This window comes from Cynocephalus volans, chromosome 2 (genome assembly GCF_027409185.1).
Source record: "Cynocephalus volans isolate mCynVol1 chromosome 2, mCynVol1.pri, whole genome shotgun sequence".
Lineage (NCBI taxonomy): Eukaryota > Metazoa > Chordata > Mammalia > Dermoptera > Cynocephalidae > Cynocephalus > Cynocephalus volans.
Genome location: NC_084461.1, coordinates 18,472,216 through 18,488,802, shown reverse-complemented (window position 1 = coordinate 18,488,802; position 16,587 = coordinate 18,472,216). Strand labels below are relative to the sequence as shown.

The 16,587-nt window shown below is 33.3% G+C and overlaps 1 protein-coding gene across 1 annotated transcript in view; it reads left to right on the top strand.

Annotated features, from left to right (window-relative positions):
* CDH18 (cadherin 18) overlaps positions 1–16,587 on the top strand; it is a 342,030-nt gene that overhangs the window by 86,754 nt on the left and 238,689 nt on the right. The window contains exon 3 of the mRNA XM_063086030.1: positions 9,936–10,055. Within this exon, the coding sequence (XP_062942100.1) occupies positions 9,936–10,055 (120 nt within the window). The remainder of the gene's footprint in view (positions 1–9,935; positions 10,056–16,587) is intronic.

Sequence of the window (16,587 nt, the reverse complement as noted above, 5' to 3'; positions counted from 1 at the left end):
GGTGCTGGTAACACCAGGGTCCAGGATTCAATTCCTGTACCAGCCAGCTGCCAAAAAGAAAAAAAGAAAAAAAAGAAAATATGAAAAAAAGAAAAAAGTTAATAAGCACAAGGAAGGAAAATTAAATGCATTAACCAAGTAAAAAAACTCACACCTAAAATTTCCTTAAAAATGAAATTCTAAAACATAAAAAAGAGAGAAGATATAAGGACATTTTTTTTGCTATTTTACACTTTTCATGAGCAAAGAAGGAAATGAGAAGACAATGGCAAACTATATTTTAAAAATTCTACTTTGATTCCAGCAGGAAAGTGATCAAATATGAGAGAAAATAAAGGTGTTTCAGATATGAAAGGACTCAGAAAATTTATGAAACTTCAGATATGAAAAGACTAGGAAAAATCAACAACCATGAACTAAATGCTTTTATAATAAACTCCAGCAAAATAGTAAAAACTATGCAGTATTTCCAAAAAGAAGAATATACTGAATATATGTAATCATTAGTGGAAAATATGCCATACGCAGTCAAGAATCCTGAAAAGTCATCTGATTTTGGCACTTTGAACATTCTCATTTTGGTGGCAAAAGTTTAGAAATGCATCTTTTAAGATTTTTCAAGTTTTATTATTTGGTTTTACACTGAATGACTTTTTTGTATAATCAAATAATGCTTGTTTCTTCTTGATTTTTATAATCTGTGGAAATAAATAAAGACCAACCAAATGGTAATCAAAGGTTGTTTCTTTGGTGCGTGCTCTATCAAGGGAATCTGACACCATGATTTGCATTTAGGCAGAAATTCAAGGAAAGGCAGAGTCATGGGAAAGCTTGACAGTGGAGGAAAAGGAAGGCTAAGGTATGCCCTGATTGGAGGCTATTAGCATGGGAAGAAATAGGTGGAAGTAAATAAAAGTGGGGCATCGTATGTGATTAACTATGGGTGCACCTTTTACTTTCTCTGGTTGATGTTAAGGTAGTGATAAAAATTACAGAAACTGTCAGTTATTAATCAAATCCTGGACATTCATGGCCATTTGCTACAGGATTGTTGTTCGGTTTTCTGGATTGTAGCCAGCAGTAGTGATCTGACTTTCCTAAGCCCCTGATATATAGATAGTAGCCTCGTTCAAGGGCTGGTTGCTATATAGAGTGGGTTAGTTTACCGAGTTCATTGCTGCAGATTATTGGTCAGAGTTCTATTTTTATGTATGTGCCAGTCATTGTCCATTTGTGTATTCAATCACAAATTAATCCATAGGAAAACAGTAGAAGTCATTTTTTTGGTAGAGGAACAACGTAATATAATGTACTATAATGACATAAAATAATTATATAACTCAAAAAAGGAAGGGTGAAAAGATGGTAAAATATATATATATTTGCTCAGAAATATTTAGGAGCACAATATTTACTTAATAAAATTAATGAATCAAGAAATATGGACTTAACCATTTTACCTATTGTGGTAAAGGTAACACTAGCATAAATAAAATAAATAATGTAATTTAAATTGTATGCTGAGGTGAGGTATTGAGAGATAATTGAGATGCAGTATATTCTTCATCTTTCATTATGGTTTATTGAGTATCTATTTCAAAGGTAGTAAGATCAATAATTAAAATTATAACCAAATAATTTATAGAACAAATGAAAAGTGACTCTGCTTAAATAGCGCATCTGATGGAAGTAGGCATGGGAACTTAAAATTATATCTTATGGTTCACTTCTATTATATCTCTATGGTTCTCTTCCATTTCATTTTATTTTTGGATTTTTAAAAATATGTAGATTTTGCTATTATAATATCTTTATAAATGATTTTTCCAGCTAATTGGTAAAAAAAATATGTAAATTGGAGTAACTTCCTCAGTGATTGAATTGAATGTCAACTGCATGTGTGTATGTACATACATGTGTACACATTCACACATGTATTTGCATGCATATGATGATGTGTTTATAATATATATTGTACATAGTCTGAATATATATATTTTATTAAACTATTCTGAAATACTATAGACAACTTTTGTAAGCACATACACAAAAATATATCTATCTCTGGTATTTATTTTTTTGTTGTTGTTATTGTTTATTTGGTTTTCAGCTTTGTTTCTGCTTCTGTTGTTATTATGAATGAAAATTCAGCTGAAAATTCATTATTCAAAACAATGCTGAATTTGGCAATAATATTTAATTTTCAAATATAATCTTTTTAAAGTAAAAATTAAAGCAGTTTATCAAACAAATTATTATTTCTGATCAGAAATTGATATAAAACCAGCAATTAATTACTTAATTACTATGAATGCTTAATTCTGATGATACAGCTGTACAATAAATGAATCAGTATAAAACCAGAGCATTATTCTCAACAGTGAGATCATTGCATTCCAACTCTATTCATTAAAAACAAAAATCTTTCAAAAAATCATTTCTCAAACATTTCACACATAAAAGGAAATAACTGGTAGAATAGTTTGAGAAGTATTTAAGAGTTTAAACAATGTATGTGTGTGTATTTATGTATAAATATTCTCTGAATTAAAAATATTCTTCCCTAAAGTCTCATCATTTTATTTTGGATACAACGTATAAGTCTCCAGATGATATTTTTGTCAGATTCTAATATGCTGAATAATTTCAGTTATTACATTCAAAAACTGAAATTATTCAGCATATTGGAATCTGAGAACCCAGATTCCCATTTGAAAGTACTAACTGTACTAGGGTCAGGTATAGAATCTAACCTTTATTTTTGATAAGAGTATATTCATAACTCTAAAAGAGGGGATGAAGGAATGTTGGGAAAAATTTGTTAAGATCTTCTGTACAAATCAAGATTCATTCAGGAAATGTATGGGGAACAAATTACAAAAATTATGGAACTGAAAAGTCAAATAGTGGAATGTGAAACAACCAGTGAAGAAGTCAACTCTCCTAAGGCTCAAAGGGATAGTATTATCTGACATTCTATAAAATTGGGCCTTAAAGAATGGCCCATAGAAGGGGGCAGCTGAGGAAAAGATGGAGCCACTGAAAGAATGTGATCATTGCTGGAGACACCACTGAAAGCAGAAGGGAGGGGGAGACGGAGGAAATAGAGAGAGAGAGAGGCTTTTCCCATTTTTCGGTTTCCCTCTGTTACCTCCCATTGTTCAGGGAGGCTGATCACTGTAAATGACAGGTGTTAGGTTCCTGCAAATGGAGCAGAGCAGGACAAGGTAGGGAATTAATCTGAAAGCAATATGCAAATGTGTTTAAGATATGTAAGACTGGTGGGCATATGCTCAGTCCAGTCACTTCTCATGAACTATGAGCATTCTACAGAGCTGCTGAGGAGCACAATAGTGACAGTACCTGGAGATTGCTTACACCCAAGCATTTTACCACACACACTCATTTGATACAATATATTGACTGGCTTGGCTTTGGCTAAGAAGCTGGAATATAAAGCTGCCTCTCTCTGAGCAGATGAATCTGTACTGTCATTACATTCCATCAAGGAACACAGGAGAAAAAGGCAGGAATTGTAACTATTAAACCAGATTCAACAGATCATCACTAGGAGCAATACGGTATATGATAAAGAGCATCACATATCAAAACTGATAGGGCTGGGACTGAATTCTGCTTTCTCCAGTTGTCAACTATGTAACTTTTTGAACCTCAGTACCCCTATCTATAAAACCACATTAAACGTTATTTTCTCAATAAATTGATCTCATTATTAAATTACATGGCTTACAGCAGAGGGCTTCCCATATCACTGGCATCCAATATGTAGTATTTCCTTAATTATTTTTTTTCATGTAAGGAATACAATATAAAACTTACTTGAATAATGTGAAATTTCGCATTAGGTAGTTTTAAAAAAGGATTTAATCGAACCTACACAAAAACTAACAATGGCCGTGATTTAAAACATATAGTTAGAATGCAATTAGAATCATGATTTTCGTTTTGCTACCCAGCCCAGATGTTTCATAAGTATTTTTGCAGAAGGATTATTTTAAATCCAATGATTATTGAATGAACACTCAAAACTTTATCAAATTACGCAATGACTAGAATTCAGTGTTCCTGCTCTGGTGGCAAAGTCGCATTCCTCCTTTGTAGAATGAAATTTACGTTGTATCTTGATGAGTATTATTTTTTCACAATCCCTGATAAAATCTTCTGAGACTTAAGCCCGAAGAGATTCCTTCAGAAGTACTCTCAGCCTTCATTAATCTTCAGCTTATTTTTACTCAAAGTTCTTGTTCAACATTGATTCTCTCGAGAGTATAACAGAGTTGTGAACCTTGACAAGTCATGCATAACAATTTGCAATCTCAGAGAGTATTTGCTTGGCATTAAAATGCCTTATTAAATATTTCAAATTGGTCTGTAGAGACTTTTCAGGAAGTCCACTCTTTCTGCTTCTCATTGATATGCAACTTTGCAAAATGTGTGCTATTTATAAAGCAATACAGTACAGAAAGAAACCAAATGAAAAGAAGGACACAGGGCAATCCCCAAAGGAAACAAGCTGTAGGTTTTATTGTAGAAAATATTTCTTGAAAGCTTTTTTATGTACCTAAGTCTTTTTCAGATTTGTATAAAGCATCAGCTGAGAGGCACTAATCCCTAGCATAGGAACAGCTGAGTATATGCCATAGAAAATATTTAACAAAAAATACTGTATTCCAAATAGCAAATGGGACTTTAAAATACCACGTTTCTGTGGTTATTAGTAAAAGTGGTTGTAAAAAACTAAGAAAGCTTCTATAGCACTTTTGAAAGTTATATTTGATGAGAAGCCAGTTATATAGGGAAAGGCTGTTGGTTTAATATCTATTGATCAAATTTATATCATAATTCTTACAGAAAATTAGATTCCTATTTTAATACTCTGGTGGAATAAAGGAATTTTTGGCATCACTTTATACATTTACTTTTAGAAGTCTAGTACTGTAGAAAAGAATAAGTTTTTCTTTTCTGCTATTTATATAATTCAGGCACATAGCATGAATAAAAAAATGGAATGGTCTAATGTAGAATACCTTTCTCAGACATAGATAGATACAAATTTTCACTTAAACTTTTAACCAGAGGTAAAATTCTTTTTTAAAATGACCAATATAACTCATTCATTTACTTTAAATATGCCCACAGGTAGAGCACTAGTACTCATGATCCTTGATGTTCAAAAAAGTACCAAATATTAATCTCTCCCTAATTTAATCTACTTGTGAGGATAACTTTAGATTTCATCTTATTTATGACGTATCTGGTATCAAATAGCATAGGAAATTATACATCATTTTTTTTCTTGTAACTTCAGAGTCTTGTCCCAGATTCAGTTAAAAAGCACCTGCAAATTATGAGAATAAATGCTGTTTCTTCTCCCCAAAATTGTTAACACACTATATTAATTTGCTACAGCTGCCACACTAAAATATCACAAACTGGGTACGTTAAACAACAGGTGTTTATTTTCTCATAATTCTGGAAGCTAGAAGTGTGAGATCAAGGTGTCAGCAGGGTCATGCTCCCTCTGAAGGAACTAAAAAAAGGATCTGCTCCATGGCTCCCCCATAGTTTCTTGTTTGATTTGTAGATGCATCACCCTGATTTTTGTCTACTCTATGTGTTTCTCTCTTTCCAAATTTCCCAGTTTTATAAAGACACTAGTCATATTAGATTAGGGGCCCACATTACTCCAGTATGATCTCCTGTTAATTAATTACATCTTCCATAATGCTGTTTCCAATTAAGTTCACATTCTGAGTTATTGGGGGTTAGGACTTCAACAAATGAATTTGGGGGAGATAAAATTTACCCATAATCCATACCTTGATGAGATTTTTAATGTTTATTTATTTATTTGTTGTCTCAGTTCATTTAGACTGCTATAACAGAATGCCGTAGACTGGGTAGCTTAAACAACATTTATTTCTCACAGCTCTGGAGGATGAGAAGTTCATGGTCAGGGTGACAACACATTTCTTCTTTGGCGAAGACCCACTTTCTGGTTCATAGAATGCTGTCTTCTTTCTGTGTCCTCATATGGCAGAAGGCATGAGGGAGCTTTGGGGCAATTCTTTTATAAGAGCATTAATCCAGTTCTTGAGGACTCTGCCCTCATGGTATTCTTTACAAAGGCCCTACCTCCAAATATTATCACATTGGAGGTTAGGATTTCAACATACAATTTTGGAGAGGGACACAAACATTTGATGTATAGCATTAATGAAAAAAAAAAGAGTCTTTTTTTTTTGTACTGTTAAAGATCTTCTAAAAGTACCCATGGGCCTTATAGTTTTTCCATCTAGATTTCAAATAAACAAGAAAATAAGATAAGATTATATTTTTCTTTCATCCTGAAACTCCCTTATCAATCTGCTTTTGTAGGAAATCCTTGAGCAATTATGGAAGCAATTTTTGTTTGTTTGTTTGTTTGTTTGTTTGTTTGTTTGGTTGGTTGGTTTTTTGTTGTTTCTTCCCACCCTTGCTATATATCTCCATCGCTACTGTATTCTATGGCAGATTGGCTTTTTTTAGGCTGTGTTGTCATATACATATGCTTCCTACAGCCAGCAATCTGTTATGCTCAAGGTGGTGCCTTAACACCTCAGACACCACCAAAGTACAGCCCAAGAGGTAATTTGCTGCTCTTTGTTTCACACACAAATAGAATTGCCCATTACCTTTGAGACTGATTGTATGGAAATGCATGTAGCTGTCAATGACCGTATTTTTGGACCAGAGTGGAAAGTTATATTTTTCTTTTTCTGTGATCTGCTCACTTCCTTCTGCTACTTTAAATCATCACTTAGTCAACACCACTGTGATGCTCTTCTTCCTTTTTTTTTTTTTTTTTTTTCTTCTTTTCCTGTTTTTTTCTTATTTCACTTGTCAGTGCCTTCATGCATCTCAACTCTCACTTGACAGGTCTGGACTTTTACAGACACCTTAATCTACACAGAACAAGTGTTTTACGTTCATGTGGTGATCCAGCCTATCACAGCAAATGAGGTGTGATCTTGCACAGTTTGTCTTTCTCAACTTTTTCTATAGAATGGTTGTCCGGGGACAACTTTTGAGACATTAAAAACCATTTAGGCTTAAAGCACTATTTCAAGGCCAAAAGTAGTTTCAAAAACTGAGGATTTTGGAAGCTGGTTTCTTAATAGCCATCATTTTACTGTTTTATCTATTGCTTTCTCTTTCCTAAATTCCAGTAATCCCTACATGCCTAACACTATTACCATTTTTTTCTATCAGATCAAATATTCGACTGATATAATTCTATAACATTTTAGCCACTTTATGAGCTTATTCCATACCTAGAATCTAATCTGTGTACCTAACAACAGATTATTTTTGTGTGTTTGATGTACAAATGAAAATGCCTCTGAATTCTTATTAGTAAATGTCTCCCTAGTGGCATTCTCTGAACAAATTGGAGGGATGGATTTTTAGTATGGAGCAAGTGTTGTACCAACCCATAAAAAGTCTGTAATATATTTTAATTACAGTAATCATACTTAATAGTGGAAGAGATAGTATATATGTGACCAGCTCTGGAAAGGTTATGGTGGAAATTGATTTAATCACGCCAGATATTCACAGTACACATAAGCCCAAATAAAGTTCTCTAAGAATGGACTAACACTGAAGCCAGATCACATCTTTGTTTACTTTTCTAATACTTGTAATTTTTGAGATCATTGTAGATTCACATGCAGTTGTGACTAAAAATATGAAGAGAGTCCTTGTACCCTTTACCCACTTTTTCCCTATAATAACAGCTTGCAAAACTATAAAACAATATCATAACCAAGTTATTGAAATGACACAATCTATCAATCTTATTTAGATTTCCCTAGTTTTACTTGTGCAATTTTGTGTGTGTATGAGAGTGCTTACTTCCACACAATTACATTACCTGTATATATTCATGCATTCACCACCATAATCAAAATACCGAACACTTCCAACATCACAAGGATCCCTCATGTTGCCCTATTATAGCCAAACATACCTCCCTCTAGTCTCTCTCCCCAAACCTCTGGCAACTACTCATTTGTTACCTATTTCTAAAATTTTGTCATTTCAAAAATGTTATATGAATAAAATCATACCATATATAACCTTTTGGGTTTGGATTTTTTTACTCTCAGTTGATTGCCTGAAAATTTATCTGAGTTGTTGCATTTATCAATAGTCCATTCATTTTCATTGTTGAGTAGTATATCACAGTATACATGTACCACATTTTGTTTAACAATTCTCCCACCAAAAGACATTAGGATGGTTTCCAGTTTGGGATTATTATGAACGATACTGCTATAACTATTTGTTGACAGGTTTTTATGTGTACATAAGTTTTCATTTCTTTGGCATAAATGCCTGAGTATAATTTTCTAGGTTGTATGGTAAGTGTGCATGTAGTTTTATAAGAAATTTCCTAGCTCTCACATTTCCACCAGCAGTGGATTACAATGAGTAATCCAATTTTTCAGCATTCTCACCAGCATTTAGTGACACTATTGTGTTTTATTAGTCTATAATTTGAGATTGCTTTGAAATAGAACATAGCCCTTCCCTTCTGAGTATGAATAATTATGAATATCTCCTTTTAGAATCTCAATGTAAAAAGACTACTGAGAAGCCAGAATCATAGTGTATTATTATTAGAAGTCTCTATACTTTTAAGATCTGCTAATAAGGATTGTCAGATGAACATGACATATTAATTCTATCAAATTTTTTAGGATCCCTTGAAGATACAGAACAAGTTTTCCTTAAGGTTCCACCTAAATCATCTCAGAAGTACAAATTTTGTAGCTGAACAAAAATTAAACACTCAATCATTGAAGTAATGAATAAAAAACTGAAAATTGTCAGTGCTTCAATATTCGAGTACCAAAATATATGCAAAAATTCATACAGCATCACTTGATTATGGAAATATTTTTGTTACAGAACCAAAATTTGTTGGTAGAATTTTCTAGTCATGAACAATAAAATTTCAAATGTGCATTATTAGATGATTTATCAAGTTCATTTCATGAATAAATGAGCTCTTACCCAGTAATTGTACAATAAAGTTGAATAGCCCATAATGAAAGGCTGTCATGTCACACTTAGATGAGTTTTTATTTAGGAATAACTAAAATATGATATGGATGTATCAAACTATGCAACCTGTGTTTAAAAAATGTAAGGATAAAGATCCTCTAATTTTGATACCTCGAAGTATAGTAAAATATATAAAATACTTTAAAATGCATTTTAATAATCAAAAATCCAATGCTATAGACATATTATATCTATTTTAGAAAAAAAAAAAAAAAAACATGTGGGGATTGCGTAGAAGAAACTAAAGGAATAAAATTTGAACCTAGGAGACCAGTTTAGAGACTCAGTATTAGTCCTGGTAAGAAAAGGGAATGGATAATGGAAACTGACTTGAACTGGCTGTTTTGATGCCTTTGATAATTTAATGTCAACTCACCAGCCTTTCCGCCTTGATCACAAACCATTCCACCTCCAGTTTTCTGACTAGTCATGAAGCATGTTATATACACACATCCTCATCACACCTTTGATTTAATGCATAGTTAACACCAATTTAATTTATAAGCATTAGTCCAACCCAATCCTGCTTATGTGAAGGTCATAAGAGATCCTTTACAATGTTAATCAGCACATAAAGAGCCTTATTAAAATATCTGAGAACAAATATTATATTTTGGACTCGCAGTATAGTTGATGGGAAGGAAAGAAAACAAGGGATGTGTTTGATACATAAAGGATTAATTTTAGTGGGGCATATTTATTATAGCTCTCCATAGATATTTCAGCATACCCATTTTCTGTGTTCAAATTAATCACATGTTAAATGCCATCACACACTAAAACTTGTTTTCCTGAATGCACAGGTACCTCTGTTCTACAGGTGACAGCTACTGATGCAGATGACCCTACCTATGGAAACAGCGCTCGGGTGGTTTACAGTATTCTCCAGGGACAACCCTACTTCTCTGTAGATCCTAAAACAGGTTAGTGTGTCTATATATAACTTCTGTGAAAGTACTTGCTACAATAAAAGGATTCAATGCTTTGTTACCTCTATGTACCCTTCTATATCAGATATTGTTATTTTTCTTTTTCTTTTCCTTTTTTTCTTTTTTAGTGTGTGTGTGGCTGTCCTTTAAAATGATCCAAACCCTTGACTTTGATGTTACAACACCACACTCTAACCAACGAAGCTAACCAGCAAGCCCTAACATTATGTTTTATCACATTTAAAAATGCCTTTTTCCCAAAACAATGTAATTTAATAGTTACAGATAAATCACCTGCTTTCCTTATTATTTTATCAATTAATCATTTTCATACCAGTAAAAACAAAAAGCTACTTATCTTTGAGTATTCCATTGACATTTAAATAAATAATCTCAGTTTAAAACAAATGTGGAGTACTACATACATTGAATGAGATTTTCAAAAGTATTATTGCTTCCTTTTACATATCAGTTTTAATTCTTTGTCAAAGAGAGTAAATGATTCATTGACATTATTCTATGCATTATTTGAACTTGGTTGTCACATGAATTGTCAGAAACACACACACAAGTGTATAGGTAAAACTATATTACATTGGGAAAATTGCTATGTCTTAAACTGGCATTTTCTCCTAATGGGCAAAGTGGTCAGCCCTCAAATACTTTTATGTAAAATAAATAAATAAATAAAATAAAAAATAAACAGAATAACAATACACACATATAAATATTTTTTCAGGAAAAACTAAGAATTATGCTCCCTTTTCTCCCATTTTTCTGGCTAAAACAATCATACCTTATATCATGTCGTATCATGCCAAAATGGAAGTAAAGGGTCCTTAATAACGCATTTTGGAGCTTGTTACAGCAGCATAATCCAAAAATGATAAAAAGGACATGTTCCCATTGTCAATTTGTTACTAAAAACTTGGTTAAATATAAACCTATTTTAAATTTAGACAAGTATTTAGTAACAAATCAGTCTCAAGTTTTGCTAAAATTTTCAGGATATACATAACCATGCAATAGGTAAAGCAGGGAGAGGTCCAGGATGTTCCAGCAGCTCCACAAGTCCTTTCTGATCGTTTACATGCATTCTAAATCAGATTAACACATGATTTTCTGCAAGTAAATGGCACAGCCACATAAGTAAGACAGAAGAGAGCCATATTTAGTCATAATAATCTCTTCACACTCATATGATTATACAACATATAGCCCATTTTCAGGGAACCCTGTTTCATAAGTCTCCAGATTCCAAGTTTCTTTATCGTTGCCTTAGACAATGAGGTGCATTCAAGTAAAAAGATGCTATAGATAAGCTCATTCTCAATAGCTAATTCCACTGCATTGTTTGCCAGGACTTTTGTTGTTATTATGTTTAATAAGGATGTTCAAGAAAGTTTGACTAGTTTACTTGCCTTCTTTCTTTCTCAAGGGTCCTCCAACAGGTAGATACACTGGCAAGAGTAGATCTCACACATACTACTTAATTTTTTCTTTCTCATAACTTAAGAAATAAAACAATGGAGAACATCTATAGATATAGAAATGAAAATATACATATACATACAAATATATCCATACATTATATGCACTATAATTATTAAAAAATTGTAATATATAGTTAAATGAAGTAAAAAACATTGGAAGATAGTAAAAGTAAATAATGTAATGTGACCAACAATAAGTATGAGACATGCAAGTACTTTTAGTTTTAAGGTATTAATAAATATTTAGGAAAAATGTTTATTAACCTAGTAATCTGAGCAGTGGAACAAAAGTGTACACATGTATGTGTACACATTATTGGTCTGATAGAAGAGATTAGAATTAGTTGAAAATCTTAAGTCACCCCTTATTTAATATTGGTGTTGGTCATTTTGTTTTATTTTTCCAATAACCATGTTTGCTTCATATACAAAATAAGTACATGTCTCATTTTAAATACACAACTTCCTAGAGGAAAGACACAAAGAAACTAAATGTTTCAATTGCCTTGTTTGGGATAATACACACACACATGCATGCATGCATTTATGCACCTGCATGTGTGCATAAACTCACACACGCAAACATAATTTATAGCTTTAGTCCATTAACCAAAACTCTGTATAGTCAAATGCTTTTTTTATAAATAAATAATATTTATTTATATTTACTTAATTGAATATTACCAAGATACAGACATCCTAAATGAAAATTTTTAGAATTTCTATATAGTTTTTAAGCAAATTATTGGTAAACAAGCAAATATTAGTTCTCTGTGTCTCTAAGTGTGTGAATGTTTGCATGTGTTTGTGTGAGTACATGCACATGTGTGTATGTGTAAGCACCTTGGATAAATAAAGCAGTCCTCTGAAGGCAATGTCTGACTAGTGTTGGACTCTGCTTTAGTTTATGCTTGAGTGGAAGCAAATATATCAATGGCATAATATTTAAATAGAGTTTTCATTTAGTCATATATATATATTCATTATAGGGTAAGTAAGTGCTTCATTAAACAACAACAAAAAAATGTACTTGAAACATAAATAGGCTGTTGAGTGATTCCCAAGGTGGCCAACTAGAGAGGTCTAATGCTAGTTTTCTCCCCATGAAAAGAGACCAAAATAAGAGACAAATAAATATATTTTTGCTGGAACCTGAGGAAACATGGGACACAGCACAAGGAGAGTAAGGAGACCCTTGTGAAGTGCAGAAGAAGGAAACAGCACCCTAGAGGCACAGCAGGGCATCCAGCCTCACCCCCACCACAGAGACTGGCCTGGAACCAGGCAGAGAGAGAAGCACACATCCAGAGAGCCACTAGGTCCGGCATCATTCACACAGGCTTGCATCAGGCTCAACGGCTGAACCAGTGGCCCTCTAAAGAGCTCCCAGGACCTTTTGTGTCAGTGTTTATCTGCTCCGAGACCAACAGCAGACCAGATGAGGGCCCTCATGCCCCACACAGGGTTCTGCAAAGCTGCTGGCCTCAGATGGACCCTTACAGGCTTGCATCAGGCTCAACAGCTGATCAGGTGGCCAGTTTCAGAGCTACCAGGCCCTCAGAGAGCTGTGTACACCTATTCCCAACGAACAGCTCATTGAGTAGCAGCTTTTTCTCCCTGCAGTGTATCTCTAGAAAGCCGCTGGGTCCTGCTGCATCTACACAGGCTTGCTCCAGACTCAATAGCTGAATCACTGGCACTCTACTGACCTTGACGACTTGCTGCAACAGTATACCTGTGCTAACTGATTGGCAGCAGATCACCCACCCCAAGAAGAAACCCACCCCAACAAGAAACTGCAAAGGCACCCATCATCTAGTCTACAAAGACACCCACAGATAAATCTAAGATTATATACAGATGAAGAAGTCACATGAATGGTTGCCTCATTCACCAAGATCCAAACTTAAAATGCTCAACCTGTCAATACAGAATACTTCTACAGGAAGAGTCTCTTCCTTCAAAAGTTACTCCTAGAATTAAAAGAAATGACTACACCACCAGATGCCCAGACATCAACATAGAGATATGGGTAGCATGAAAAAACAGGAAAACTTGACTCCCCCAAGAGAAGGCTACAATTCTCTAATACCAGAACCCCCAGAAATTGATGAATTGCCTGAGAAGGAATCACAAAGTGCAAGACTAAGGAAACTCAAAAAGATGGATAAAAAAATGGAAATCACAACAAAGTAAAAAAGAACTTTGAGGGCATGTATGAGAAATCCAACAAAGAGATACAAACAATTTTTTAAAAAATCAAGCTGATATCCTGAAACTGAAGGATTCATTCAAAGGAAAAAAAAAAAAAAAAAAAAAAAAAACTGAGAGCATAAATAGCAGACTAGAACAAACAGAAGAAAGATTCTCCAAACTAGAAGACAGGCTTTTTGAATTAACACAGTTGGACTGAAACAAAAAAAGAAAAATAAAATTAAATGAAGAAAACCTGTGAAATCTTTGTGATAACATTAAGTATATAAAAGCCATGTTATAGGTGTATAGAAAGTAGAACAGAAAGAAAAGGCATTTAAAGCCCATTTAACTAAATAATAGCTGAAAATTTCCCAAATATTCAGAGAGCGACAGTATTATAGATCCAGGAAGCTCAAATACCTCCAAATAGATTCAACCCAAAAAGAGCCTCCTCGAGACACATTATAGTAAAATTATTAAAAGTTAAAAATAAAGGCTAACAGCAGACTTCTCAACAGAAATCCTACAGGCCAGGAGAGAGTGTGATGACATTTTCAAAGTGCAAAAATAAAAATAAACAACAACAAAAAAAACCCTGCCAGTCAAAAAATACAACATCCAGCAAAGCTTTCCTTCAGAAATGAAAGAGAAATTGTATCTTTCTAAGACAAATAAAAACTGCATAATTCACTACCACGAGACTAGCCCTTCAACAAATCCTGAAGGAATTCTACATCTGGAAACAAAAGAGAGATATTTGTCACCATAAATACATGAGAGAGAATAAAAACTGCTACTAGTAGAGATAAGCAAATCAGAAACAAAAATAAAATGTGTTTTTATCACTACAAAAAAACACCCAACAGCAAGGTTAACAATAAAAGGGAAAGAAATGAACTTAAATATAAAGCAACCATAGAGAAATTAATAATACAGCAATACCTTTCAATAACAACCCTGATTATAAATGGACTAAATCTCCCACTTACAAGATATAGACTGGCTGAATGTACTAACAATCTAAATCCAAATATATGCTGCCTGAAAGAAACTCACTTCACCAATAAAGACACTCACAAACTAATAGTGAGGTGATGTAAAAAGACACATAGACTATAGGTGAAGGAATGGAAAAAGATAGACCGTGCAAATGGAAACCAAAAACTAGCAGAAGTTGCCATACTCATATCAGATAAAAGAGACTTCAAACCAAGAACTATAAAGAGAGACAAAGAAGGAAGCTGTATAGTGATAAAATGATCAATGCAGCAAGAAGATATACCAATCATAAATATATATGCACCCAACATCAGAGCACCCAGATATATAAAGCAACTGCTATTAGATCTAAGGCAAAAGATGGACCACAACACAGTAATAGTTGGGGACCTTAAAACAGCACACTCAGCATTGTACAGATCATCTGGACAAAGAATCAGCAGAAACATATCAGATTTAAACAATACCTTAGACCAAATGGACTTGACAGACATATACAGAAAATTTCATCCAAAACCAGTATACACATTCTTCTCATCAAGCCAAAGATTATATTCTGGATAGACCACATGTTAAACCACAAATTAATTCTTAACAAATTTTTGAAAGATTGAAATCAAATCAAGTATATTTTCAGACCACAATAGAATAAAATTTGAAATTTACAACAAACAAAACTTTGGAAACTATACAAATTCATGGAAATTAAAGAACATGCTCCAGAGTGACCAATGAGTCAAAGAAAAAAATAAAACCGGAAATCAAAAATTTCCTTGAAACAATTGAAAATAGAAGTACACTTATCAAAACTTATGAGATACTGAAAAAGCAATACTAGGAGGGAAGTTTGTTGGAATAAGTGCTTAAATTAGATGAATAGAAAGACTTCAAATAAATGCCTAACTTTGAATCTCAAAGACTAGAAAAACAAGACCTACCTTATCCTAAAACTAATAGAAAGAAATAATTAACAGAGTTGAACTAAATGAAATAGAGAACAAAAGAACAATACAAAATATCAATGAAACAAAAAGTTGTAATTTTTTTGAGAGGATAAACAAAATAGACAAGCAATTAGCCAGAAAACTAAAAAAAGAAGACGGAAGACCCAAATAACAAAAGACAGAAATGAAAAAGGAGGCATTACAACTGATACCACAGAAATACAAAAAATCATTAGATACTATATCGAACAATTCTACACTAACAAATTTGAAAATCTGGAGGAAATGAGTAAATTTCTGAACACATACAAACTACCAAGACTGAACCAAGAAGAGATACAAAACCTGAACAGACAAATAAGCAATGAGATTGATGCAGCAATCAGAAATTTCCTAAAAGAGAAAAGCCCAGGACTGCATGGCTTCATTGCTGAATTCTACCAAATCTTTAAAGAAGAATTAACACCAATCCTTTCCAACTACTCCAACAAATTGAAACCAAGGCCATTCTCCCAAATTCATTCTCTGAGGACAGCATCACCCTGATACCAAAATCAGACAAAGGTACAACGAAAAAAGCTATAGGCCAGACTTTGATGAACATGATGAACATAGACACAAAATATGCTCAGCAAGGTATTAGAAAACAAAATAAAACAGCACATCAAAAAGATTATATAACATGATCAAGTGGGATTTATCCTAGGGATGTAAGGATGTTTCAACATATGTAAATCAGTAAGTGTGATACACCACATCAACACAAGTAAGGACTAAAAACTTATGATTATCTCAATAGATGCAGAAAGAAAATATTTGACAAAACTCAGCTTCCGTATATGAAAAAGACCCTCAATAAATTAGGTATAGAAAGAACTGAACTAAACGAAATGA